Below are 26,525 nucleotides of genomic sequence, written 5' to 3'. Positions count from 1 at the left end.
TGTATTTCTGTTTTTCATCACCTTCTTAGCATGTAATAATCATTCTTTGAAGCATTACTAAGACTCTGTGCCTGAAGTCTATGCTTTTTGAATACAAAAATTAATACAGAAAACCTCAATTAAAATTAGAGTCGGGAATGGCCTGTAGAGGGAGTTCTCACACATTCTCACACCCCATTACTTGCATGCAGTGATCTTCACTGACATGCCGCACTGGAAGCAGCACTCTGCACTCCCAAATAGAAAATGCAACTACAGTTCCAAAGGAAGAATTTCTCCTTGCTCAGCAAGAGCCCAGGCAATGAGAAACCTCTCAGCTCTATAAATGAAAAGTCACCACCACCCTAAACTTTCCTCCCTCGGACTTTCATTGAGAACAGCCCCTCTCAACTCTCTCCTTTTCCCTAGAAAAGTATGCTCCCTTTGTTTGGACTTACATGTGTGTGTGCGTGTGTGTGAAGTCACTCAGTCATGTCCAACTCTTCGTCACCCTATGGACCACCAGGCTCCTCTGTCCATGGAATTCTCCAGGCAAGATTACTGGAGTGGGTTGCCATTTCCTTCTCCGGGGGATTTTCCCAACCCAGGGATTGAATCCGTGTCTCTTAAGTCTCCTGCACTGGCAGGCGGGTTCTTTATCACTAGCACCGCCTGGAAAGCCCCTTGGACTTACCTACGGTTCACCACAGATTACATTTCCCAAACTGCAATTCTGTGCTGTTCCCGAATAAACCCATTTTATTGTTTTAGGTCAACAAGTCTACTTTGATACTTCTTTACAGTTAACTGTTTTGAATAGCACACAACAGTAACTTTTCCTTTCACTGAAGTCTAGACAAATACCTTTTTGGAGAAGTTTCAGTACCATGTTACATAAAAGTACCAACTACTTTCTCTCAATGCTACTTAGAGGTAACCTCCATGGAGCTCAGCTTTTAGGTATTAAATGCTTTGAAACTAGCCTTAAAAATAAAGGAATGGATTAAAAGGGGCTCTCTAAATATTTGATTAAATACCAGGTGGTAACATCAATTTCAAGTATAAATTCCATGCTGGTGAAGGAAAAAAGAGTTTCAATTCAATAAAAATTCTGTTTCACCAGCTCTGCAAAATTTCACGGCTCATCTGCATTCTCTTAAAGCTTCTTCACTGATGGTACTTGTTTAGAAAGGATCAAGAGCCAAGTTTAATATAGGAATTATTTAATTATATCTGTTTAGGACAGTTGTATGTGGGTAGTTATTCTGCCATAAGGTAATTAGCATTAAGATCAAAAGCTCCTTGCGTGAATCCAGAATACAAATTTGTTTGGATTTTATGTCATGGAACCACAGAAAGAATCCAGTAAGTCAACTTTGAATTTATTTATGCCTGTCATTTCCTTTGGGGCAAATTCATTTTACAGACTGCTGGCAATAAGAGACTCAAAACTGGTCAGCTTTTATTGTTTGGTATTATTAACTCTTTAAGTGGTAGCCATAGAGCTGAAGCTAATTCAACCATGTTGTTGGTTCAAAAGGGAACTTAATTACCTCAAGTCAAAGGCATTTATAAAATCTGTTGACAGGAAACAGATTAACTGCTATTATAATGTTCCTGAAGCCAGGAACTAGAAAACAAGATGAACTGTAATTAGAACAGCTCAAAAGCAAAGAGCTACCAGCTACTTTTTGTCCTTTTACTAAACTTGCAAAAAAGTTTTATTTATTTTTTATTTTTCACTCACCCTCTTGTGCTATTTTATTATTAACATCAATGAAATCTGCAATAAGAATAGCTGTATATGTTCACAGAATTACACAGAGATGAAAGGAGACTCCAAAGACCATCTAATGCAACTAACATCTAAAGAGTATGTTCCTTTTACTGAATCCCCCCACTAAGCAACCACTCCTGGAGAAGGAACAGCAACCCACTCCAGCATTTTTGCCTGAAAAATCCCACAGACATAGGAGCCTGGTGGGCTACAGTTTGCAGAGTTCGACATGACTGAGTGACACATATACCCACACCCGCCATAAGCAACCAATGGATGAAACATTTTCTTTTTTTTTTTTTTTAAAGTTTATTTATTTGGCTGCTCTGGGTCTTAGTTGCAGCATGTGGGATTTAGTTCCCTGAGCAGGGGTTGAACCCGGCCCCCCCTGCATTAGAAGCATGGAATCTTAGCCACTGGACCACCAGGGAAGTCCGAAACATTTTCTATTAAAGCAGCCCACTCTGTCTTCAGATGAATCCTGTACAGGGCTTTCACTCAGTAAATAAATCACTATCATTTCTACTTGGTTGTATCCTTAAAAATCATGAAAAGCAGATCTCTTTTCTTCATATGAAGTCCTTTGAACATCTAAAGAGAGTGATTTTCTCCACCTACTTCCTTTCTTTCAAATGTTCCTAACATGAAATGCTATTAAGTCCCATGTCTATGTTGGGCAAGCTTCAAAAAATTAAATTTATGTGCATATCTAAAATTATTTTAATTTAAAAACATATAAAACTGTGAGTTACCTAAATATATTAGTTACCAGCTTTAAATGAGTTGATGCTCACACAAAGCAAAATCTCCCTTATGTGTATACTTATACAACTCAATAAATTCAGATACAAGACTGTTTTTATACTGTTTAAATAATTAATTGCCCTAATTGCCCTAACGTATACCAGTGAAAAGTTCACAAGAAAGACTACATGTTAACTAAAATTTTAATAAACATTTAACGTACTTTCTATAAAGTTTTAGAGCTTTGTTTTGTAGTTTACTTGAATAACAGGATGAATTATGTAGTTTCGAATAACATAGATGGTGATCTCCCTTCCATAACTGTGACAACTTTCACCCAAAGTCATACAAATAAAAAAACAAATAAAAAATTTTGCATTTTTTTAGCCTAAGCCAGAACCTGAACTTTAAAGGCATTTTAGTCATCTGATTTCTGAAGGTCCTGAGATGGACTGCATAATATATTTCAAGGTCTTCACTTTCAGTATCAGTAGAAGTTACCTTAAAACATTTTACATGTCCTTACCTTAAATAGCAGTTCATTAAACTCTCAACTGAGTGCTGGATACACAGACTGTTTTGAAAGGCTGCTGCTGCTAAGTTACAATGATAAAATTATTAAACATTCATCCTACAGTCACTTACCCAAGACTCATGGTATAAAACTGTGAGTAGATACACTGCATAATCATAATTCTGTCTCTTTAAAGGGCACCTTTAAAAGTCAAAGAGAGGAAAGAAGTCAAAATGTGAAAAGTTCAGTATACGGAATAATTCGCAAAGCATACAAATACTAAATACAAAGGATAACATATTCAGGAATTCCCTATCTGCCTTAGGAAAATTCTGTCCTTGGAATAAGAATTATCTATGCACTTTATGACTTGAGGACATTGAAAACTGATGCTATTTTTACTTTTATCTAGAGGATCTCTTCGCTTTCATTACTAACAAAGTTATTTACTTATGATAATAGCTTTACACTATTTTTAATATGACGTGTCTAACCCAAGCGCCTTTCATGATCTCAGGGCTAAGAGTCTGCGATAACAGGAACATATCTGCTGTGTTTCTTTAAAGAATACAGAGAGACAGATTGTAATCCAGAAGTTCATCCTGATCTCCCTAGAGCTGATTCTTTTAAAAATGAGCTACACTACACAATGCTGCATTTTTATGCTGTCGTATTTAAAATGGAACTAATGGCCCAATATTAGATAAACTTCTACATGAACATGAGCTGGCATTAGCTTTCAGGCTACAAAAGTAAGAGAGACATGGAAGTAATTACTTCTAATTTCTTTCAATATAAAATAAAACTATCATATGACAGTTGACTTTAATTGTACTCTGTTCATTCTGTATTTGGTTTAATAGTCTTCTACACAGTTGTTACAGTAAAACATATTTATACCCTGACACTTGTGAACTTAGGGAAAAAAGCAACATTATCAGAAACTTAAAGAATCTCTAACAGTAACATTTTAAAGGTATTTTTAAAAATTGCAAAAACTAAAAACACAGTGCTATTTTATGTTCTCTGAAGCTATTAATGTATTATTAATGCATTAATATTTATTAATTAATCCATAATTATTAACAATCATATTATTAATAATAGTGTGTTGATGTATTAATATTTCAAATACATTTCTCCCTGAGCTTTTTCCGCCCCATTCAGAGTTGCTATCTCTGAATGTCAGGCTACTTCTCTATACCACTGAGAAGCAAGACATAAAACCTGATATGGCTGATTCATGCTAACATATGGCAGAAACCAACACAATACTGCAAAACAATTATCGTTCAATTAAAAATAAATTTAAAAAAAACCTAATTGATACTGACACCTCCCAATGCTTTGAAACTAGGATAAGGAGGGAGAAAGGATATCTGCCATTTGCTTTTCTTTATATTTTGACCTAATTTAGAAACAACCAAAGTATAATTCTAGAAATAAAATAATAATTTAGCAAAAACATACGAACAGCCTTGCTTTACCTCAAATGATCTAATTTATAAATTCATATACAATAAATTCAATACTGCTTTTACAAACTTCTATGCTAGCACTGAAACTGTGCTTATTTACAAAAGTGCCTTGACACATTAACTTTCCACATTTAATAATCTTGACTTTGAAATATAAGATTTCTATACTTTTACAGAAAGCTGTTTAAGCATTAATCACTGGCAAATCATACTTTGTTTCCTTCTAACATCTCCCCTGAGCTTTACATGCACAAATATATTAACAATAACAATAATTTAACTCAGCTACACAAGCCTCTCCTTAAACACAAAGATCACATCAATAGGAGGCTGGTGTGAGGGTACTAAAATATGAATGAGACAACTTCTCTGACCTAATAGGTTAGTATCAAGGACTGCCAGGGGACTGGAGGACAATAAAGCAACACCTGTGATGAGTACACTGAACTTTTCCTTACCTGTCTGTCTTGATGGTAAGCACATCTGTGCTCTGGCAGTATCGATCTCCCACTAGTTTAATAAGTTTCTTCTTTGCATGATCATCTAAATTCAAACTGGAAAGTTTAACCTTAAAAATACATGAAAAAAATTTGAAAAAAAATTATATACTTTAAATGAAAAAACAGTGGCAATATTATTTATACTAACATTAAAAAAGAAACCTTTTCAAACTCCTTTGTATACAGAGTTATCAATTCACAAGTATCATGAAGCCTGATCTTATTCAAAAGAAAAAAAAATGGGAGCAAACTGGGAGTTCTTTGAAAGTTCTGGGCATAAGTACCTTTCCTAAAAGAATCAATGACATGTCTCTTGGATGAAATTACAGCACTTATGAGTAGCAGTAACTAGTAAAATTCAACTCAATAAGTGTTAGTAAAGCTGTTTTTAAGAATAAATGGAAGAAAAAAATTTTTCTTAATAAAAAGAATAAAAATAAATGGATGAAACATATAGGCTTTAAGGACTCCTACCATGCAAGTATGAGACCTATATCACTGCAACAGTTTAGGGGCATTTATTTTAAGAGCTGCTGATATCTTAAGGAAGCCAGAATACAGCACCATGAAGGGTCAAATATTTGAAATGATTCAGTTCAACATCTCTCAAAATGCTAGTACTAGTCCCACAAGCTGCTAAAAAGAATTTAAAAAGATTTACTTCTTTAAAAAGGCTCTCTCTATTGAATCTATTTAGAAAATACTGAATTAAATTGGGTTCTTCATGGTAGGATTTCTCAGACAAAGCAAAATGTTAAAGAGCATTCTGAAATTTCAAGATGCAGGATGGTGATGCAATAATTCTCAAATTTATTCAATTTGCGATTTCACTTTTCAAGGGATAATTCATGAACTTAGTCTTCCTTAAAACATATTTTGGGAAATGCTGAGCTAAATGAGCATACTTTTTAATTTGCAGAGAATTATGGCCTTGGCTGAAAGGTATTATCCAAAGATAAACAGACTTGATCCGGGAAAACAGGTTACAGGCTAGAATACAGTTAAGTGAGGTAAACTAAAGAGTGTCTTTCCATGAAGAACATTAAGAATATGGAAGAATTAAAACTATATCAAGTATAAGGCTAAATAAGATTTTGAAATCCCACATATTTCTTCTTTCTAGCTTTAATAACCCAGCATTTCTCTCAAGACAACTGTAGCATAAGAGCTTATTTATTTTCCCATTTTTCCCACTGGACCACAAACCCCTGAGAGTAAGAACAATATCTGTCTTGTTCCTGGCAGTGACCTGGCACCTAGAAAGCATGCCACATGTATCTGCTAAACGAAATCACACATTTTAGAAAGGGAGGATATGCTGTTTCTTTGTTAAGCAGCACAGTGAATGTTTTTTATTTGGACTAGAGAAAATAGGAAAGAAATAAATATGAATGCAAAGAGCGTTAGTAAGAACAATGACAATTAAATATTAATTCCAGAGGATGATCATATGGTGTAGGCAATGAGAAATTATTAATCTTCCGAAAAGAATTCACGTCAACAATCAGGTTATTAGTCTGAGGGATAAAATATTAGTTTATGATGACTCTGATGGCTAGCATTATGGAGAATTACCTATAAGAAAACCAAAAATATACCTACCTTGTGACTATTATTATGAAAATACATGCATATATGCATGCAGACTTATATACAGTACAGAGAAAGAAACAGATTTTACATTCAGCTACTGAGAACACAGTGATTTTTCCCTTTTAAAACTCATTCAGTAAAAATCAAGGTATTTAACAATAATTTTAAAAATTTACCATTTAAAAAAATTTGTGTTTCTAGTTTCTTATGTGAGAAAGTAAAAAACAAAAATTGTAGCAATACTGATCATTACTGTGACAACTGCTTTAAAACTCATGTTCACATTAACATTTTAATGGTCAAAAGTTATATAGGGTCTTATGCCAGAAACTCACAAACACTGGAGAAGCAGCTGTGTGGTCCACTCCCGCCACCTACTAGCACTCAAAGGCACTGCAAAATTGTAGTCTTTAACCTGGACTAAAACTCTTACTTTGAAGTTGAGTGACATCTATTTGTCATTCTTTTTCCAAAATTCAAAAGAATCCTTAGACTTTTTTTTTTACAAGTTACTATATTTTAAAGAGTCAGTATTAAACTATTAACATTATGCTCCAAATAATGTTGACATTTCAAATCAGAGGTGGTTGCAGTAATAGGTGTGTATCTTCAAATGTCTCACTTAGAATGACATGAATTGAAAGAGGTCTAAATGTGTGAAATATTTCCTCTATTTACAATAATATGCAATTAGTTAAAGAACAATGGCATTAACACATAAGCCAAAAACTGAACTTCATGTCTAGATTTCTACTTATCAGATAAGTGACTTTAAACAAATCAGGTGATCTTCCTGTCTGTTTCTTCATTTATAAAACAGAAAGGATTCACAGAAGTTTTGTCAGGAGTAAGTGAGATTAAATAGAAGAAAGCACTTTTAAAGTAAAATCCTACACAAATATGTTACTTTAAATTCTGAACTACTTCTATGACTTATCACAAAACATGATACCAACTTTTCCTTCCCTGAATTTAAAAATCTGAGTATCTCTAAATAATATTTTACAATAGTTGATTATCTTCACAATATTGCATTAAATTATGCTGCTCTACACATTTTAGTCTGTTTCACCTGCTTCTACCCTTGAACTACAATACCAATCTGGACACGACCTCTGAGCCTCAACTATCAGCAGATGGAGTGCAAATAGTTCAGAAAGGCAGCCAGGAGTCAGGCTAAAGGATGGAGGAAGGTGTGGTGTGATGGCCTGAGACAAGGAGCAGATGGGCACATGATACAGTAAGTGCTATCTGCGGGCATACTTTAAATAAAGACAGTATTTTTATGTGAAACAATCAGCAGATTTAGAACCAGTAGGGACCTTATATGTATATTGTAGTACTTAAGACTAAGGCCCACAAAAATTAAACCCCAAAACATGAATTAGAATCTGAGTTTCCTGGAAATTCCCCGGCGGTCCAAAGGTGAGGACTCCCCTGACTGCTGTGGGTCCAGGTTCGATCTCTGGCTGGGGAACTAGGATCCCCAAAGCCCCATGGTGCAGCCAGAAAAAAAGAATCTAGGTTTCTCTGGGCTCAGAGATTTCACCATAAAACACAGAACTCAAACACTGTCTTGTTGTTATTATTATTAAAAGAAGTAACATTTATTAAGTTCTTAAAAATGTATGAGGTATTATTAGTCTGTAACAGACACTCTGTTAACCCACGGAATGGTATCAGCGAAGCAAAATTTTAAGTTCTTCTCCTGTTTTCCTTTGTTGATCTATGTTTCATAAAATGTATATAATAAATCTTTCGTAACTTTTATATTTTCAGAATCTCTAAATACATAATTATATTGCTAGGCACTTAAACTGTCCTATGGAATTTAGAAAAAAATGCTGAAAAGCTTCAAAAATTCATTTCATAACCCTGACACTGAAACTCAAAGAAAGAAAATTACAAGTCAGTTATGGCTGTAACACTGAAAAAATTTCTAAAAATTAAAGTTTGTCTATTTGTTAGCATACAATGCAAAGATGGTTGCACAGATTTTCAGCATATTTTTGCAGTAAATTGGAGTCTTCCAATTTAAAATACAGATTACATGGAGTACAAGAACAAACTTTTAGTACTGGAAAGCCCCTCAAAAAGGTGGGCAGTCACCCTCCAGAACAGGTGAATCAAAAGTCAATTAGTAAGGGATCTCTGGACAAAGGGTTGATTCTAGGAATGGGACAGGAGTATCTAAAATGAACTAGGAGCATTTTGTGGTGCCAAGAAATGAAGATGTGTTTAAAACACAAATGATGGGGCATGGCCAAGGAACAGAGGGGCCAAGTGAATAAGTGTCCAACTGCCAAAACCAGAACAATTTGAGCAACACAATGAAGTATTACTGGACCAAAATCCAAGGGATAAAATAAATATCCCTGAGTCCACACTGATATAAATACATGATTGAATAAATAAACAAATGGAGGAGAACAGACAAATTCCCCACATAGAAGAACTCCAAATAATCTATGTGATCCTTCTCCCTCAACGTGGTGGAGTATAACTTCCATAAATGTGGGCTACGCAGAGTGACTTTCTTCTAAAGGGTATACTGTGGAAAGGAAGAAAAAAAAAAAGAGTAATTTTAAAGTGGAGAAAGATCTAAGCTGCATCACCAATGATAAGTCAAGTGAGCAACCCACACCCTTGCTCTGATGCTATGAGAATGACACTTAGGTTGAGGCTTTTTTCCCCGAAACGCAGAACAGTCTAACCATGAGAAAAACATCAAAAAATTCAAACAAATAGCAACTGAAGGGCATTCCACAAATACATAACTGGTACTTCTCAAAACTGTCAAAGTCATCAAAAACAAGGAAATTCTGAGAAGTAATCAGTCAAGAAGAGCCTAAGGAGACAAGATGACTAATGCAATGTGGTACCCTGGATGGAATTCTGGGGAAAAAAAAAATGAACATTAGATAAAAACTAAGGAAATCTGAATAAAGTATGAACTTTTAATTAACAGTGTATCAATAGTGATTCATTCATTAGTTGTAACAAATATACCAAAGTACCATAAGATATTAACAACAGGAGATATTTGGTGAGACATACAGCAAACTCTGTACTATCCTTGAAACCTCTCTGTAAATCTATTCTAAAAGTAAAAGTTTAATTAAAAAAAAACTGTCCGTGACTGCTGTGTGAGAAAGATACATCATGTGCATCAAGAAACAAGGGTCCTGGAAACAAGGGTTTCCAATACTAACTTAGGAGTTATTAGGCCACACGTGGACCTGCACTGGCATGTGGCATGTTCCTGGTAAGTGAAGCGGGGCTTTGATGTCCCTCCAAAGCAACATGAGATAAAGACAAATGGTCCTAAATAAAATATTAAAATAGCAAATCAGTCAGTGGTAAAGTAAAAGGATAATGTACCATAAACTGATCAGGACTCAGAAATGATTCAGTAATTGAAAATCTAGAAATATAATTCATTACTTTAAAAAATTCAAAGGAGATCATTCCAAAAATACTAGTAAACTAGCAACAGGATACATCGTTAACATAAATAGGGACTACTGTCTCAAATTGGGGTCCATTTCAGAGTTAAAGGCTAAACACTAGAGGCACACACATTTTAGAGCAGCACAAGGGACTACATAAACATTTTAGAAACTAATGCAAAAGAAAAAAAAAAGATGTTAAAAATGAAAACTACCATTAATTATCATTTATTTCTTGAGAAATGACCCAAAGAATCAACTGAAAAGTCCTAGCATTCAGATTTTGGTCTCCAAACATCAATGTTCACTAAAATGTTATCAGAGCTACTCGTTCAGTTCAGTTCAGTTCAGTCGCTCAGTCGTGTCCGACTCTTTGCAACCTCATGAATCGCAGCATGCCAGGCCTCCAGGTCCATCACCAACTCCCGGAGTCTACTCAAACACAGCTACGAGAGAAATAGCTAATTCCAGGTCTGAGATACGAAATACACTATAAAAGGAGCCTGGGCCATCTTGTGTCAGAAGGCAAGGAAATTCTCTAATGCTAATGGGATTGTAAAAAAAAAAAAAGATATAGGAATCAGCTTAGCCTCCTACTGGCCAAAGTTTTGGCCACACTTCAAATATCAAAAAGAATACGATTTTACTTGATTAAAATTTGCTGAACATACCTATCTACACTTAACCTGTTCAAAGGAAATGGAAAATATAACCTCACACTAGAGAAAGATTATGTTGTCAGTCTCTTAACCACGTGATCAATCTCAGCATACTCAAAATATAGTAACCAGACTTTACGTGCCTTCTCATGGAATGCAATATAAAATACCTAGCAACATCTCTCAAATACTATTGTCACAGTTAACTATAACATAATCAGCCCCTTAAATCTAACTTCCAGTTTATATGAAATACAGAAAAATAAGGTAAATGACATCAGGATGCATTGACAAATGCAGAAGGTAGGGAATGCTGCAGAATAAAATGCCTGTCTTTTTAACTTGTCTACATCATGGTGAGGGTGGCAGGTCGGGGAGTGGGAAAAGGAATAGCGGGGTCCTTTGCTGTTCTAGATTTAAAAAGACTCAGAGGGATCGGGTAGAGAGGGAGGTGGGAGGGGAGATCGGGATGGGGAATACATGTAAATCCATGGTTGATTCATGTCAATGTATGACAAAACCCACTACAATATTGTAAAGTAATTAGTCTCCAACTAATAAAAATAAATGAAAAAAATAAAAAATAAATAAATAAACAAAAAGACGTAAGTAACATCACAGGCAAATGCAACTGTGTTTGACTGGATCCTGATTTAAACAACTCAAATGTCTACTGACTGTTAAGTGGATAAATAAAAGTGAAGTGAGAGTGTAACTGCTCAGTCACGTCTGATTCTTTGCAACCCCATGGACTGTAGCCGCCCCCCCCTACCCCAGGCTCCTCTGTCCATGGAATTCTCCAGGCAAGAACACTGGAGTGGGTTGCCATTTCCTTCTCCAGGGGATCTTCCTGACCCAGGGATCGAACCCAGTTCTCCTAGTATTGCAGGTGGAATCTTTATCTGAGCCACCGAAGTAGATAAAATTTAAAAAAAAATGTGGTATATCCATAAAATGAAATATTATTTGGCAATAAAAAGAAATGAAAAACTGATACACACTGTAACAGATGAAACACTGAAAGCATTATACTAAGCAAAAGCATACATGTTATATGATTCATTTACATGAAATGTCAAGAACAGGCAAATCCACAAAGAAAGAAAGTTAAGATTAGTAGTTGATAGGAGCTTGGGGGAAGTAAAGAACACTGGAGAAAAGGGAGTGATTGATAATGGGCATGGCATTTCCTTTCTCCGGTGATGAAAATTTTTGGAGTTAAGTAGTGGTGATGGTTGCACATCTCTGTGACTATGCTAAAAACTACTGAGCTGTAAACTTTAAAAGGATGAATTCTATAGTATGTGAATTATCTCAATAAAGCTGCTATTAAAAAGAAAAAATAAGTCTGTAAGAAATCAATACAGCCTCAAAATGGGCAAAGGAGCAAAAAGAAAAAAAAAGTATTTTACAAAGGAATAAACTTTCACCCTCTTTGAATTCAAAGACATACATATTTCAAAGAAAATTCTTACCTATCAAGCTAATAGGCAATAATAATATCTAATCTGGTAAGAGTACAGGAAAATACAGGCTTTCTCACAATCTGCTGGTATTGTATTTGGAGGGATTTTATAGAATCAAAAACTATCACAATATATATAAAAAATACTTAAAAGATCTATATCCTTTGACCTGACTTCTCATTTTAGTAAGTTATCTGAGGAACATAATCAGGAATATATATAAATATTAATTCTAAGAATATTCATTATATTTTTCTAATAAAGAAAACTGTTAGAAAGCCTAAATGTTATCGGTTTATAGTCACACATACAAAATACTATTATAAAATAAAGTGTTATAATAATTCTTATTTTTTAGAAAATAACTCTTACCCTTAAGGTCACTACTCGTGCTTTGGGGTTTCGAATAGATGGTCCTGATGAAACATAATCAGCTGTGTCAATTTCAATTGGAAAATGCTTCTCACATTTCTCATCACTGTCTAATGCAGCTGGCCACTCAGTGCAAAAATCTGAGAATTAAAAAAAATTTTAATTGTAGTTTTATAATTCTCATTAAAATATATATTACCAGACAAAATCAAATTATTGAGGGAGTTCACCTTTCAGGATACATGAAATGAAAGAACAGATTCTCTTCTGCACTTTATATACATCATCATCCCACATGCCTCACTTTTCTTCCTAGGTGAATCCTAATTAGGGGATTTAATTAAGGGAATGATTTGGCTAGTTCAGTTTGGTGGGGAGCAGTAAGTTAAAAGGGAACTATGACCTGATGGAAGCTTATTATAGCTTTGCACATGTCTGTTATGAGACAGTGTTATTCCTGATCAACTAAAAGCAAAAAATTTCATACAGCCTGGAGCATTATTGTTTGTGAAATGGCAATAGGCAATATGAATTCACATCCAAACGAAGGTTATTAAAAATCAGTTGAAGAGGAAACGGAAGTGAGCTGCAGAGCCAGCTGACCGTAAGAGGGTGAGAGTTTGTGTGCCGAACAAGTTGAACATGAATGCCGGAGGGCTTGGATCTCAGCTAAAGGACAGGATTCCAGTTACTGAGCTGTCAGCAAGTGGACCTTTTGAAAGTCATGATCTTCTTCGAAAAGGTTTCTCTTTGTGTGAAAAATGAACTTCTGCCCAGTCATCCTCTTGAATTATCAGAAAAAAATTACCAGCTCAACCAAAATAAGATGAACTTCTCCACACTGAGAAACATTCAGGGTCTATCTGCGCCACTAAACTGCAGATAGAATTCGAGGCAGGGCAGCAGGTTCAGCATCTTCCATTTCTTCCCAGCTCAAACCTTTCACTGGATATTTTGAGGGGTAACGATGAGACTATTGGATTTGAAGATATTCTTAATGACCCATCACAAAGTGAACCAACAGGAGAACTGCATTTGATGGTTGAATATAAACTTGGCTTACTGTAATGCCGTGTGCTGTTCACGGAAGTAGAGGAGCTGCGTCTTGTTTATAGTTGTCTTTTTCCTATAATTTGATGTGCACAACATTAAAAGTACTGACACATGAAAAAAAAAAAATCAGTTGAAGGGAAGTGAAAGAAGCTCCGAAAAACCTCTAAGAGGGAATTCCCAGGTGGTCCAGGGGATAGGACTTGGTGGTCTCACTGTCATGGCCCAGGTTCAGTTCCCGATCAGGGAACTAACGTCCACCAAGCTATGTGGTGCAAGCTCTACCAGAGAACTGAGATGTTGTCAATCTTCTTTCAGAAATTGAGTCAACAGGCCCTCTAACTGTAAAGCCTCAGTCACCTTTAAATGATCCTTACAGTAATTCATGTTTCGTTTGACTTCTGAGCTCCTGGCACTAAATGGAAAGAGGAACAGACTTGTCCGCATATTCACGCGAGACAGCCAGTCTGGGGAGAGTGGGTCTATGTCTGAGATCTGGGCTACAACCAGAAGTTCTAAGCCCGGAGAACACTGCTCATAGCACAGAGGTGCAAACTCAGGCCTCAAATGGGAAAAAAAAAATCTTTCAAGGAAATGAGAGAGCTCCCAGCCTCCTGTAGCTATCGGTATTATTAATACCCAGGCACTCCCTAGGTGGGCAGCTGATTTCATTTTGCCCCAGTCTATCAAGTTAGTACAGTAGAGGGCTCCCGGTCTGGGATGAAAACTTCTAACATTATCAGGTTCCCCTTAACAGAAATCGCATTTCCTAAACAACCTCTTCCTAAGAAGAGCTAAAATAGGTTTCTTAGATCAAGCGCATGAGATCCCATGGACCATGCTTTCTCCAACAACATTTCCCCCAAGCTAACGACTTTCTTATAGTAGACACTATATTTAGCTCCCGTTTAGACTTTAAAATCAGTCAGCAAAATGTCACTCCAGATTACAGAGACTTTCCAAGATCTGGGACTAAATATATGTTAGCAAATTAAGTATAGCTCACACCATTCCCTAAATACTGTGTTTAAGAGATCAATACTCAGACACTTTGAGGGGAAAGAAATAGCTTTGCCATTAAGAACATTTTGACATTTAAATAAAATGAACAGAGCAAAATTCCTGGGGTTAAACTGCATTCCCATTATGGACTAATCCCAGTATCCTGTACTATAAGATGCAACAGTGCCAGGCACTTTATAAGACAGACTAGTTTGGGGAATTTTATGAGTTACTGAGTTTGTACTGACCTTTTTTTTTTTAAACTTTGGATAAGTCATTTCAATCACCAGATGATAATTACAGTTTTTAAATTAAATTGCCCGATTATATGTTCAAAAAACCCCAGCCAACTGGAAAGTACATAATAGACCCCTCTCAACCTTTTATTCATCTGATAGGTAGAGCAACAGACAAATTCGGAAGACCTTGGTTTTTACTTAACTTCTGCCACTGATTATTAAAGTTTTGGTAAATTACCTAACTTTCCTGTGCTTCAAATTTTCCATTTGCAAGTCAGATACAAAATCTGAACTGACCTACTTTGAAAGAAAACTGAGAAGAAATACTTGAAAAGCCTTTTGAGTTATTTGGAAGATATGATCTAAATCTAGAAGCTGGCAAAAGTATAAAGGCAAAATTAAGGAAAGATTAAAACATTCACTTACTCCAACTAATAAAAATAAATGAAACAAAAATTCACTTAAATATTATAAAATATAACGCTACTCTTCTAAATGTACTGTATGAAACCCTTTCATTTAAAAACTATGAAGTATTTTTGAACTATCTCATTACCAGTTTCTAAATTATAAATGCACATTTAAAAATAATGTTTAAAAAACAAAAAAAGTAGAATTTATCACGGGGTAATATATTTGTTCTTCTGTGTATTTTTTCCATTTCATCTTGATCTCTTCAGCATCTATTAGGTCTCTACCATTTCTGTCCTTTATTGTGCCCATCTTTGGGTATAAAGAGGGCTTCCCAGTGGCTTAGACAGTAAAGAATCTGCCTGCAATGCAGGAGACCTGGGTTTGATCCCTGGGTTGGGAAGATCTTCTGGAGAAGGGAATGGCAATCCCCTCCAGTATTCTGGTCTGGAGAAATCCATGGACAGAGGAGCATGGCAGGTTACAGTTCATGGGGTCACAGAGAGTTGGACATGACTGAGCGACTTTCACTTTTTCACTTTTGGGTGTAAAGAAGGCAGAGTGCCAAAGAATTGATGCCTTTGAACTGTGGTGCTAGAGAAGACTCCTGAAAGTCCCTTGGACAGCAAGGAGATCAAACCAGCCAATCTTAAGGGAAATCAACTCTCAAAACCATTGGGAGGACTAATGCTGAAGCTGAAGCTCCAGCATTTTGGTCATCTGATGTGAAAAGTTGACTCACTGGAAAAGTCCTCAATGCTGGGAAAGATTAAGAACAGAAGGAGAAGAGAGTATCAGAGGATAAGATGGCTGGGTGGCATCACCAATGCAATGGACATGAACTTGGGCAAACTTCGGGAGATGGTGAGGGACAGGGAGGCCTGGTGTGCTGTAATCCACAGGGTCACAAAGAGTTGGACACGACTGGGCAACTGAACAACAATGCATTTGTTAACTGGCTTTGCAAAGGATCAAAAAATAACATATGATTTGTGTCATATAGGGCACAAATACGCACCAGTGATCTCTGTCAGTCTAACATTAGGCATCAACAAATAAAGAAACATACAATCTAAAGGGACAGAAGTTCATCCTAATGTCTCAAAACAGAAGACAACATAACTCAATGAAAATAGGAGATTTTTCTTCCCTCATTTCAAGTGTAAGGTTCTTATTCCTGCTTTTTAGACCTCTTTTTATGATCTTTTCATTTTTCTTCCTTTTAATTTTCAACTGGAAGGCCGTTCCAGAAGCTCAAATTTCATCATAATCATGTTTACTAATTTATTTCTCCTATTAGCATAATCAGGCTACCTGTGAAGTTTCTGGTTTCATTTCCTTTTCTGAAAAGCCTTGATAGCTATACTGAGCATGTAGACATCACCTTCAGATGAACATAGGAGTCCACGGATCTCAATAATCCATCTTCATTTCCTTTGGATATATATCAAGAAATAGGATTGCTGGATTATACAGTGTTCTAATTTTCATTTTTTTGAGGACTCTCCAGGCTGTTTTCCAGTGGCTGCACCGATTTGCATTCCCACCAACTGTGCACAAGGGTCATCTTCTCCACATCCTGATCAACACACTGCCTTCCTGACAACAGTCACTTTGGTGCAGGGATTTTGAATTTTTTTTCCCCTGATGATTAGTGAAGTTGAGCATCTTTTCATGTACTTATCAGCCATTTGTAAATCTTCTTTGGAAAACTGATGTCTATTTAGTTCTACACATTTAAAATCAGATTTTTTTTTTTTTTTTACTATTGAGTCATATGAGTTCTTTACATATCTCGGCTATTAACCCCTTAACAGATACATGACTTGCAAACATCCACAGGTTGCCTTTTCCCTTCACTGATGGCTTCCTGTGCTGTGCAGAAGCTGTTTAGTTTGATGTAGTCCCACTTGTTTATTTTTGCTTTTGCCTTTCTTTAGGTGTCAAATTCCTAAAAATCATTGCCAAAACCAACGTCAAAGAGCTTACACGCAATGTTTTTCTCTAGGAGTTTTATGGTTTCAGGTCTTATGTTCAAGTTTTTAATTCATATTCATTTTTGTGTATAGTATAAGGATGTGGGGAAGTTTCATTCTTTTACATATGGCTGCCCAGTTTTCCCAACAACACTTACTGAAGAAACTATCCTTTCTTGATTAAGTGTTTTTGGTTCTTTTGTCACAAATTAACTAAAGAAATACACAACTTTATTTTGGAATTCTGTTCCGTCCCATTGATCTATGTGTCTGTTTTTATGACAACACCATGCTGTTTTGACTACTACTATTGTTCTGTAATATAGTTTGAAATCAGGATGTGTGATGGCTCCAGCTTTGTTCTTTCTCAAAACTGCTTTGGCTATTTGCGGTCTTTTACAGTTCTGTACAAATTTTAGGAGTTTGTTCCATGTCTGGGAAAACTACTTTTGGAATTTTGACAGAGATTGCATTGAATCAGTATATTGGTTTGGGTTTTATGGGTGTTTTAACATTATTAATTCTTCCAATCCATATCTTGACACTTTATCAGTATCTTCTTCAATTTCTTTCATCAATATTAGTTTTCAGTATACAGATCTTTCACCCCCTTGGTTAAACACATTCCTAAGTATTTTATTCTTATTTTTATTATGTGTTCGTATATATTTTACTTTCATTTCTTCCAGTTTTGAGATATAATTGGCATATAGCGCTGTATAAGTTTTAAGTGCTTTCTAAAAAAGCTGGCTTAAAACCCAACATTAAAAAAACTAAAATCATGGCATCTAGTCTCATCACTTTATGGCAAAGAGAAGGGGAAAAGGTGGAAGCAGTGATAGATTTCCTCTTTTAGGGCTCCAAAATCACTGTGGATGGTGACTGCAGCCATGAAATTAGAAGACAATTTGCTTCTTGGAAGGAAACTTATGACAAACCTAGACAGTGTATTAAAAAGCAAAGACATCCCTTTGCTGACAAAGGTCCGTATAGTCAAAGCAGTGGTCTTTCAGAATTGAACCATAAAGAAGGGTGAGCGCCAAAGAATTGACGCTTTCAAATTATGGTGCTGGAAAAGACTCTTGAGAGTCCCTTGGACAGTAAGGCGATCAAACCAGTCAATTGTAAAGGAAATCAACCCTGATTACTCATTGGAAGGATTGATGCTGAAGCTGAAACTCCAACACTTTGGCCACCCGATGAGAACAGCTGACTCAATAGAAAAGACGCTGGGAAAGATGGAAGGCAAAAGGAGAAGGGGGTGGAAGATGATGAGATGGTTGGATAGCATTACTAACTCAATGGACAAGAACTTGGGGAAACTTCAGGAGATAGTGAGGGACAGGGAAGCCTGGCGTGCTGTAGTCCATGGGGTCACAAAGAGTCAGATACAGCTTAAGGGCTGAACAACAACTGTGCAATTTAAGGTATAGGGCATAATAATTTGAATTACATAAATTATGAAATGATTATCACAATAAATTTAATGACTATCCATCATCTCATATAAATACAAAATTAAAGAGAGAAAAACTTCTCCCTTGTGATAAGAACTCTTAGGATTTCTTCTCTTAAAAACTTTCATAGATAACATGTAGTAGTATTAATTATATTTATCATATTATAAATTATATCCTTAGTATTCAGTTACCTTGTAACTGGAAGTCTGCATCTTCTGACTGCCTTCATTCAATTCTTCCTCCCCCCACCCAGTACTTTATTCTTTTTGGTGCTATTGTAAATGATTTACTTAACTTCTCTTTCTTAATCTCCTTCTGAACTCCCACCTTCACTGCAGAAAATGAAACTGATTTTTGTATACTAACTGTATCCTGCAACTTTACTGAATCCATTTATTAATTTTAAGGTTTTTTTGGAGTCATTAGGATTTTATATCAGAGAAGGCAATAGCACCCCACTCCAGTACTCTTGCCTGGAAAATCCCATGGACGGAGGAGCCTGGTGGGCTATAGTACATGGGGTCACTAAGAGTCAGACACGACTGAGCAACTTCACTTTCACTTCACTTTCATGCATTGGAAAAGGAAATGGCAACCCACTCCAGTATTCTTGCCTGGAGAATCCCAGGGATGGGGGAGCCTGGTGGGCTGCCGTCTATGGGGTTGGGTTGCACAGAGTCAGACACAACTGAAGCAACTTAGCAGCAGCAGCAGGATTTTATATGCATAAAATAATGTCATCAAAAAAAATAATGTCATCAGCAAGTAATGACAATTTTCCTTCCTCCTTTCCTATGCCTTTTTTTCCTTCTTCTTGCCTAGCTGCTCTGGCTAGAATTTCCAGCACTATGTTGAATAAAAGTGGTGAAAGTGGGCATCCCTGTCTTGTCCTGATCTTAGCAGAAAAGCTTTTAGCTTTTCATTGCTGTACTATGATATTAGCTTTGAGCTTATTAAATGTGGCCTTTATTATGCTGAAGTTTGTTCCCTCTATACACACTGTGTTGAGTTTTCTCATGAAAGGATGCTGAATTCTATCAAATGCCTTTTCTGCATCTACTGAGAAGATCATATGATTTTTATCTTTCATTTTGTTAATGTGATATGTCACACTGATTTACTTGCAGGCGCTGCACCACCCTGTAGGATCCTTTTAATGTACTGTTGAATTTGGTTTGCTAATATTTTGTTGAGGAGTTTTGCATCTATGTTCATCAGGGATATTGGCCTGTATTATTTGCCTTTGTCCAGTTTTGGAATCAGGATAATGCTAAGTTTATGACTTTGGGTGTTCTCTTCTCTTTTACTTTTTTGGAAGTTTGAGAAGGATTGATATTAATTCTTTAAATGTTTAGTAGAACAAACCAGTGAATTAGGATTTGGGCTTAAGATATACACATGATTACATATAAATAACTAACAAAGACCTACTGTATAGGACAGAGAACTATACTCAGTATTTTTAAATAACCTATAAGGGAAAATAATCTATAAAAGTATACATAGATTTATACATATGTTTAATTGAATCACTTTGATGTACTGCTGAAATTAAGGAAGGAAACACTGTAAATCAACCATGATTCAATTAAAACAAAATCACCAATGAAGCCATCTGGAGTGACTCAATCTCCTTACTAGTAACTGGTCCATTCAGATTTTCTATGCGTGCTTCAGTCTTGGTACCTCATATATTTGTAGGACTGTATTCATTTCTTCTAGGTTGTTCAATTTGTTGGCATAAAAATGTTCACAGTAGTCCCTTAGATTCTTTGCATTTCTGTGATATCAGTTGTAACATCTCCTATTTCATTTTTAATTTTCAAGCTTCTCTTTTTCTTGCTAGATAAAGGTTTGTCTATATTGTTTATCTTTTCAAAAAACAAGTTCTTATTTATCTTTTCTGTTGTCCTGTCTTAATTTATTCCCATTCCAACCATTATACTTCCTTCCTTCTACTACTTCTGGGCTAAGTTTGTTCTTCTTTTTCTAGTTCCAAGTTAGGTGGCTTAGTTGATATTTTTCTTTATTCTTATGTAGGCTGTTATTGCTATAAAACTACTTCCTCGAACTGCTTTTGAGACATCCCATATCTCAATATATTTTTTGGATGTCTCTTTGATTGCTTCTTTGAATCAGTATGTGTTTAGGGGCATGTTATTTAATCTCCAGATGTTCGTGAATTTTCAATAGATTTCTAGTTTCAAATTATTGTGGCTGGAAAAAATGTTTGATATGATTTCAATCTTTTTAAATTTTACTAAGACTTATTTTATGGTCTAACGTGATCTATCTTGAAATCATGTTTCATGTGTACTTGAGAAGAATGTGTATTCTACTGTCATTGAATGGAATGTTCTGTAAATGTCTGTTAAATTCATTTGGTCTAATGTGTAAGCTTAAATCCAATGTCTCCTTACTGATTTTCCATCTGGATGATCTACCCATTGTTGAAGGTGGAGTACTGAAGCCCCCTACTATAACTGTATTGCTTTCCATTTCTTCCTTCAATTCTGTAAATATTTTCTATATATTAAGTGCTCCAATTTGTGATGCCAAATATTTACAAATGCTGTATCCTTTTGATAAACTGACCCTTTTATCATTGGAAATGAGATTCCTGTTAAATTAATAAAATATTAAGTTCATATTATAAAACAACCACATACCTTTAAGAGCTTCACAGTGCTTTTTAATTGCTACAGGAGTCAAATGCAGAAAATTGGGAATCTAAAATACAGAATTTTAAAGGATAAATTAGCTAAGTGTCTTTGTTTTTTGATTGTTTTTTTTGGCCATGCCAAGCACAGTGGGATCTTAGTTCCCCAACCAGAGACTGCACAAGGCCACAGCAGTGATAACATCAGGCCCTAACCACTGGATGGCCAGGGAATTCCTGACTAAGTCTCTTAAAAACATGAAACACAATTTTCTCATAAAATTAAATCATAAGCCTCACAAACCTTGTAATAAATAAAATATATATATTTTTTAACATACGGATTCCATGTCACAGATGTTGTAAATTTAAGAAATGAATTTCCTGAAATGAAGATTCAGTACCAAGTATCTTATAAGAATAATGGTAGAGAAAAAATTGTTATTTTTATAGTATTATTCCTGCCACAAATCTACAGGTGTACATATTTCCCTTATAAAACTGAAAACACTTAAAGACACAGACCATTGTTTAATAACCTTAATCCCCCTGGAACACATACCACTGCAAGACATTTTCTGTTTTATCCTTAACAGAGATTTTGTGAATTAAATGGAATGAATAAACAAAGCAAGCAAATCTTAAATAAATAGTTAAATGAACTTGGGGATATGTTTATAATACATTGAGAGGTTCTCTATTTACAGGGCCAATGAAAATTTAGGTAAGGTCAGTGATTTGATTCCTTCAAATAAATAATTAACACTTCCTAGGCTATTTTTAAAATAATGTTAAGCATCTAAAGAGAAAATTTAGTTTAAAGAAACTTATCTTGAAAGAAAATCTGAATAAGCAGAAAGTTCCTCCAAACATTGTGTCTGGAATCTTAAGCACCAATCAGAAAATGGTTATTTTAAACAAGAGAAAACAGACACTGAATAGTGGGATTATGGGGGTGGGTGACTTCATTTTCTATACTTCTATTTTTGAAACGTGACTCAAAGTCATAAAAGGAAAAAAATAGTAGTGAATGCTTACACAGCACTTATATTGGCACTGCCCTATGAACTCTGCATATATACCTCATTTTACAAGCTTATCCACATAGCACTTACTGGAAACAGATCAGATCACTGGACTAAGCATACAGGCGATTCTTGAAAGGGACAGCATGCATTAAATGTTCAGATTTTTATATTTATTAAAATTCCATTCACGACCACCATTACGACAGTATAAACATATTGTTATTCTCTCTCAGTGATATTTTCCAAAGATTTTTTTTTCTTTAAACTAAGTTGAATTCTTCTCTTCCATTTGAAGAAAAGATTAGTTTTACAAGTGTTTGCTTTCTCTCTTGAAATGTTCCCTTGTCCAAATTTCATCTGCCTGTTCCCAGCAGCAGATGATTCCCTCTCCAAGTTACTATCTCATTTTTAAAAAAATTTTTGTTTACTATCTCATTTTTTTACCATCAGCGTTTAGCAAATTTTTGTTTTTCATGAAGTAGAAAATACAGTTTCTGTCATTTAGTAGAAAATACAATTCCTTGATGATAATTTCATTGTATGTAAAAGGAAACCATCTAAGACATGCATTCCCTGGTGAGGGACATTTATATTTTAAGAAGTCTACTTTTCATAAATCACAAAAGGTGCTATCAACTCATTATAGATACATTTAACTGAAGCATTTAACATGACCTATTTTGCTTCATGAAATAAAGAAGTTTAAGGACTATAACAATAATAATAAAGTAATTTTCTGGGAAGTTTTTAAATCTTTTTTTTAAAGGTAAAAACTTCATCCCCCTCACCGCCCCCCCCCCCCCCCCCCCAATTCTCACTCTCAGGTTATTTCATTTAGTTCTGCTTGAAAAACACAATATAGAAAATATACAATAGAAAAGAAAAAGTCCAAAGGAAGCTACAGGACCAATTAACTACCCATTCTTAAATGCCTAGAATTCTTTGAGCCATCTTTACCAGGGATAAGTAAAACATAGTATCCATTATTACCTGGAAAACAACTGAATTAAAATACAGTAAGCTGCTAACGAAGTGTTGGGCGGGGAGGGGGAAGGAGGGGGGTGCGCGAGGGCAGGGGGAGGGGAGGTGTCAGAGGGAAATCAACATTTATTTAAATATAAGTTTCAGCCAATGAACCAGCAACTTATCCTACCTTTAAAAGTTCCAGATTTCCCTCCTTAGCCATGGGCACTCCCCTTTTTACTGGATAACCCATTCGAACAGGAAGAGGTACTGCAGAGGGTTTAAACGGAGCTGCAACAGGGTAAACACTAGGCCAGTCCTGGTCAACAGACATCTTCTCTGTCCTGGGAGGTAGTGCCTGAAGAATGTAAAACAGTTTAATATTTAAAATATACACATGAACTTTAATTTTAAAGGAAAAAAGGTACAATTAAGAGAAACACAAGGACTTGGCAACCTATATAAAATCTGACCTCCCATAACTGCTGCTGTGGAAATTAAAAAAACCCCAAAACACAAACCTACCTAAATATCCTTGAACCTACCTATATATCTTTGAGGGTTTCCTCAAACCCTGTGGAAAGGAACCCTTTAATAGCACATTTCCTTTACAAAAAAATTTCTCTTACTTACTGAGTCTTCTAGCAAACTTTCTGCATATTGTTTATGAAGGGGTCAGTAATGGTATATTTTGAATAATTTTTAAAACTTCAATGAAAGTCAGTACATGAGATGACAAGGAGAATTAGAAATAAGGAAAACAAGAAATAAGAAAAATAAAGAATAAGAATTCAGAAATAAATTAAGATTAAACTATCTGAATAGACCATAATGAGAAATGTCTTCCATGCCCCAGAGAATAGCTACATGATAACTTAGTCAATCACATTAACATTTATTTTATTTTTTAAACTGTATTTGACAGATGGGGATGGCCAGCATTCCCTTTAAACCCAAAAGGAAGGTTCAAAGATGCACAACTAGGCAACAGCCTTCTAAGCAACAGACCAGTGTAGCACATGTCCTGGAAGCAGTTAGTACTCCTGTGAAGATGAGTACTCTATGTGATTATAAATGGTGCCACTTCAGTTCAGTTCAGTCTCTCAGTCGTGTCTGACTCTTTGCGACCCCATGGACTGCAGCAGGCTGGGCCTCCCTGTCCATCACCAACTCCCGGAGTTTACTCAAACTCATCTCCACTGAGTCAGTGATGTGCCATCCGACCATCGCATCCCCTGTCGTCCCCTCCTCCTCCTCCTGCCTTCAGTCTTTCCCGGCATCAGGGTCTTTTCAAGTGAGTCAGCCCTTTGCATCAGGTGGCCAAAGTATTGGGAGTTTCAGCTTCAACATCAGTCCCTCCAATGAACACTCAGGACCAATCTCCTTTAGGATGGACTAGTTGGATCTCCCTGCTGTCCAGGGACTCTCAAGAGTCTTCTCCAACACCACAGTTCAAAAGCATCAATTCTTTAGCGCTCAGCTTTCTTTATAGTCCAACTCTCACATCCATACATGACCACTGGAAAAACCATAGCTTTGACTAGACGGACCTTTGTTGGCAAAGTAATGTCTCTGCTTTTTAATATGGTGTCTAGGTTGGTCATAACTTTCCTTTCAAGGAACAAGCATCTTTTAATTTCATGGTTGCAGTCACCATCTGCAGTGATTTTGGAGCCCAAAAAAATAAAGTATTTCCCCATCTATTTGCCATGAAGTGATGGGACCAGATGCCAGGATCTCAGTTTTCTGAATGCTGAGTTTTAAGCCAACTCTTTCACTCTCCTCTTTCACTTTCATCAAGAGGCTCTTTAGTTCTTCTTCACTTTCTGCCATAATGCTGGTGTCACCTGCATATCTGAGGTTACTGATAATTCTCCCGGCAATCTTGATTCCAGCTTGTGCTTCATCCCTCCCAGCGTTTCTCATGATGTACTCAGCATATAAGTTAAATAAACAGGGTGACAACACACAGCCTTGACGTGCTCCTTTTCCTATTTTGAACCAATCTATTGTTCCATGTCCAGTTCTAACAGCTGCTTCCTGACCTGCATACAGATTTCTCAAAAGGCAGGTCAGGTGGTCTGGTATCCCCATCTCTTTCAGAATTTTCCATAGTTTGTGGTGATCCATATAGTCAAAGGCTTTGGCATAGTCAATAAAGCAGAAATAGATGTTTTTCTGGAATTCTCTTGCTTTTTCTATGATCCAGCAGATGTTGGCAATTTAATTTCTGGCTTCTCTGTCTTTTCTAAAACCAGCTTGAACATCTGGAAGTTCACAGGCCACGTATTGCTGAAGCCTGGCTTGGAGAATTTTGAGCATTACTTTACTAGCGTGTGAGATGAGTGCAACTGTACAATAGTTTGAGCATTCTTTGGCACTGCCTTTCTTTGGGATTGGAATGAAAACTGGCCTTTTCCAGTCCCGCAGCCACTGCTGAGTTTTCCAAATTTGGTGTCATTTAACTTCCAACTAATGTGCCTTTGTTCTGAATCCACACTTATGAAGGGACCTTATAATCTGGATTCCTCCATGAAGTTGCCCACAGGGTGAGACCAAACTGGTTAGATGAACGAATATGTCCCAGGCTGCCTGACTGTTCAAGGCATCATTAAAAATAATTTTTTATTCTGGTTTATATACCTATTTCCTGGGAGTAAGTGAGTGAGTCTGCCTCTCAAAAGATGATCCATCCTCAGAGAACTGACAAAACCAATCAAAGACTAGAGCCAGGGCTTTGAGGGTCACCCAGTGCACATGCCCTTTTGAAGCCTGCTCATTGGCACCCTCTACCTCATAATGAGGATCTGCCTTACTTTAGATCAGAAACCCACAAGACAGTCTACACCAGAGAACGTTAACTGCTTACCTTTCTTCTCGGCGGCCTTTCATGTTTGGAGGTTCTTTCTGTTGTAGCTAAAAGACAACACAACAGTTGCAGAGAATTTTATTAGTAAGGAGTTGTTCCACATTGTTCATGATCCCACAACTCTCACATAATTTATTTAGTAATATAAAAATGAGACAATAATCCATTTTCTCTAAGTTCAGAGACTAAATCATTTTAATGCAAATGAAAAGTCAGAAATAGGTTAAGAAAATTCAAGAGTTACTTGAAAATATACTGTGATTGACAATACATGTGCTTATTTGCTCAGTCGTGTCCAACTCTTTGCGAACCCATGGACTGCAGCCCTCCAGGCTCC

General features: G+C 36.1%; 1 protein-coding gene and 1 pseudogene across 1 annotated transcript in view; one reads left to right on the top strand and one right to left on the bottom strand.

Annotated features, from left to right (window-relative positions):
* Positions 1 to 26,525, bottom strand: part of MRPS35 (mitochondrial ribosomal protein S35) — a 45,595-nt gene that overhangs the window by 15,228 nt on the left and 3,842 nt on the right. The window contains exons 2-7 of the mRNA XM_043440709.1: positions 26,189 to 26,235; positions 23,510 to 23,677; positions 21,339 to 21,399; positions 12,532 to 12,671; positions 4,951 to 5,060; positions 3,146 to 3,215 (exon numbers count right to left, since the gene is read on the bottom strand). Coding sequence (XP_043296644.1) covers positions 3,146 to 3,215; positions 4,951 to 5,060; positions 12,532 to 12,671; positions 21,339 to 21,399; positions 23,510 to 23,677; positions 26,189 to 26,235 — 596 coding nt within the window. The remainder of the gene's footprint in view (positions 1 to 3,145; positions 3,216 to 4,950; positions 5,061 to 12,531; positions 12,672 to 21,338; positions 21,400 to 23,509; positions 23,678 to 26,188; positions 26,236 to 26,525) is intronic.
* Positions 13,174 to 13,599, top strand: LOC122423539 (annotated as a pseudogene).

Source organism: Cervus canadensis, chromosome 21 (assembly GCF_019320065.1).
Source record: "Cervus canadensis isolate Bull #8, Minnesota chromosome 21, ASM1932006v1, whole genome shotgun sequence".
Classification (NCBI taxonomy): Eukaryota; Metazoa; Chordata; class Mammalia; order Artiodactyla; family Cervidae; genus Cervus; species Cervus canadensis.
This window is presented reverse-complemented; position numbering and strand designations above follow the sequence as displayed.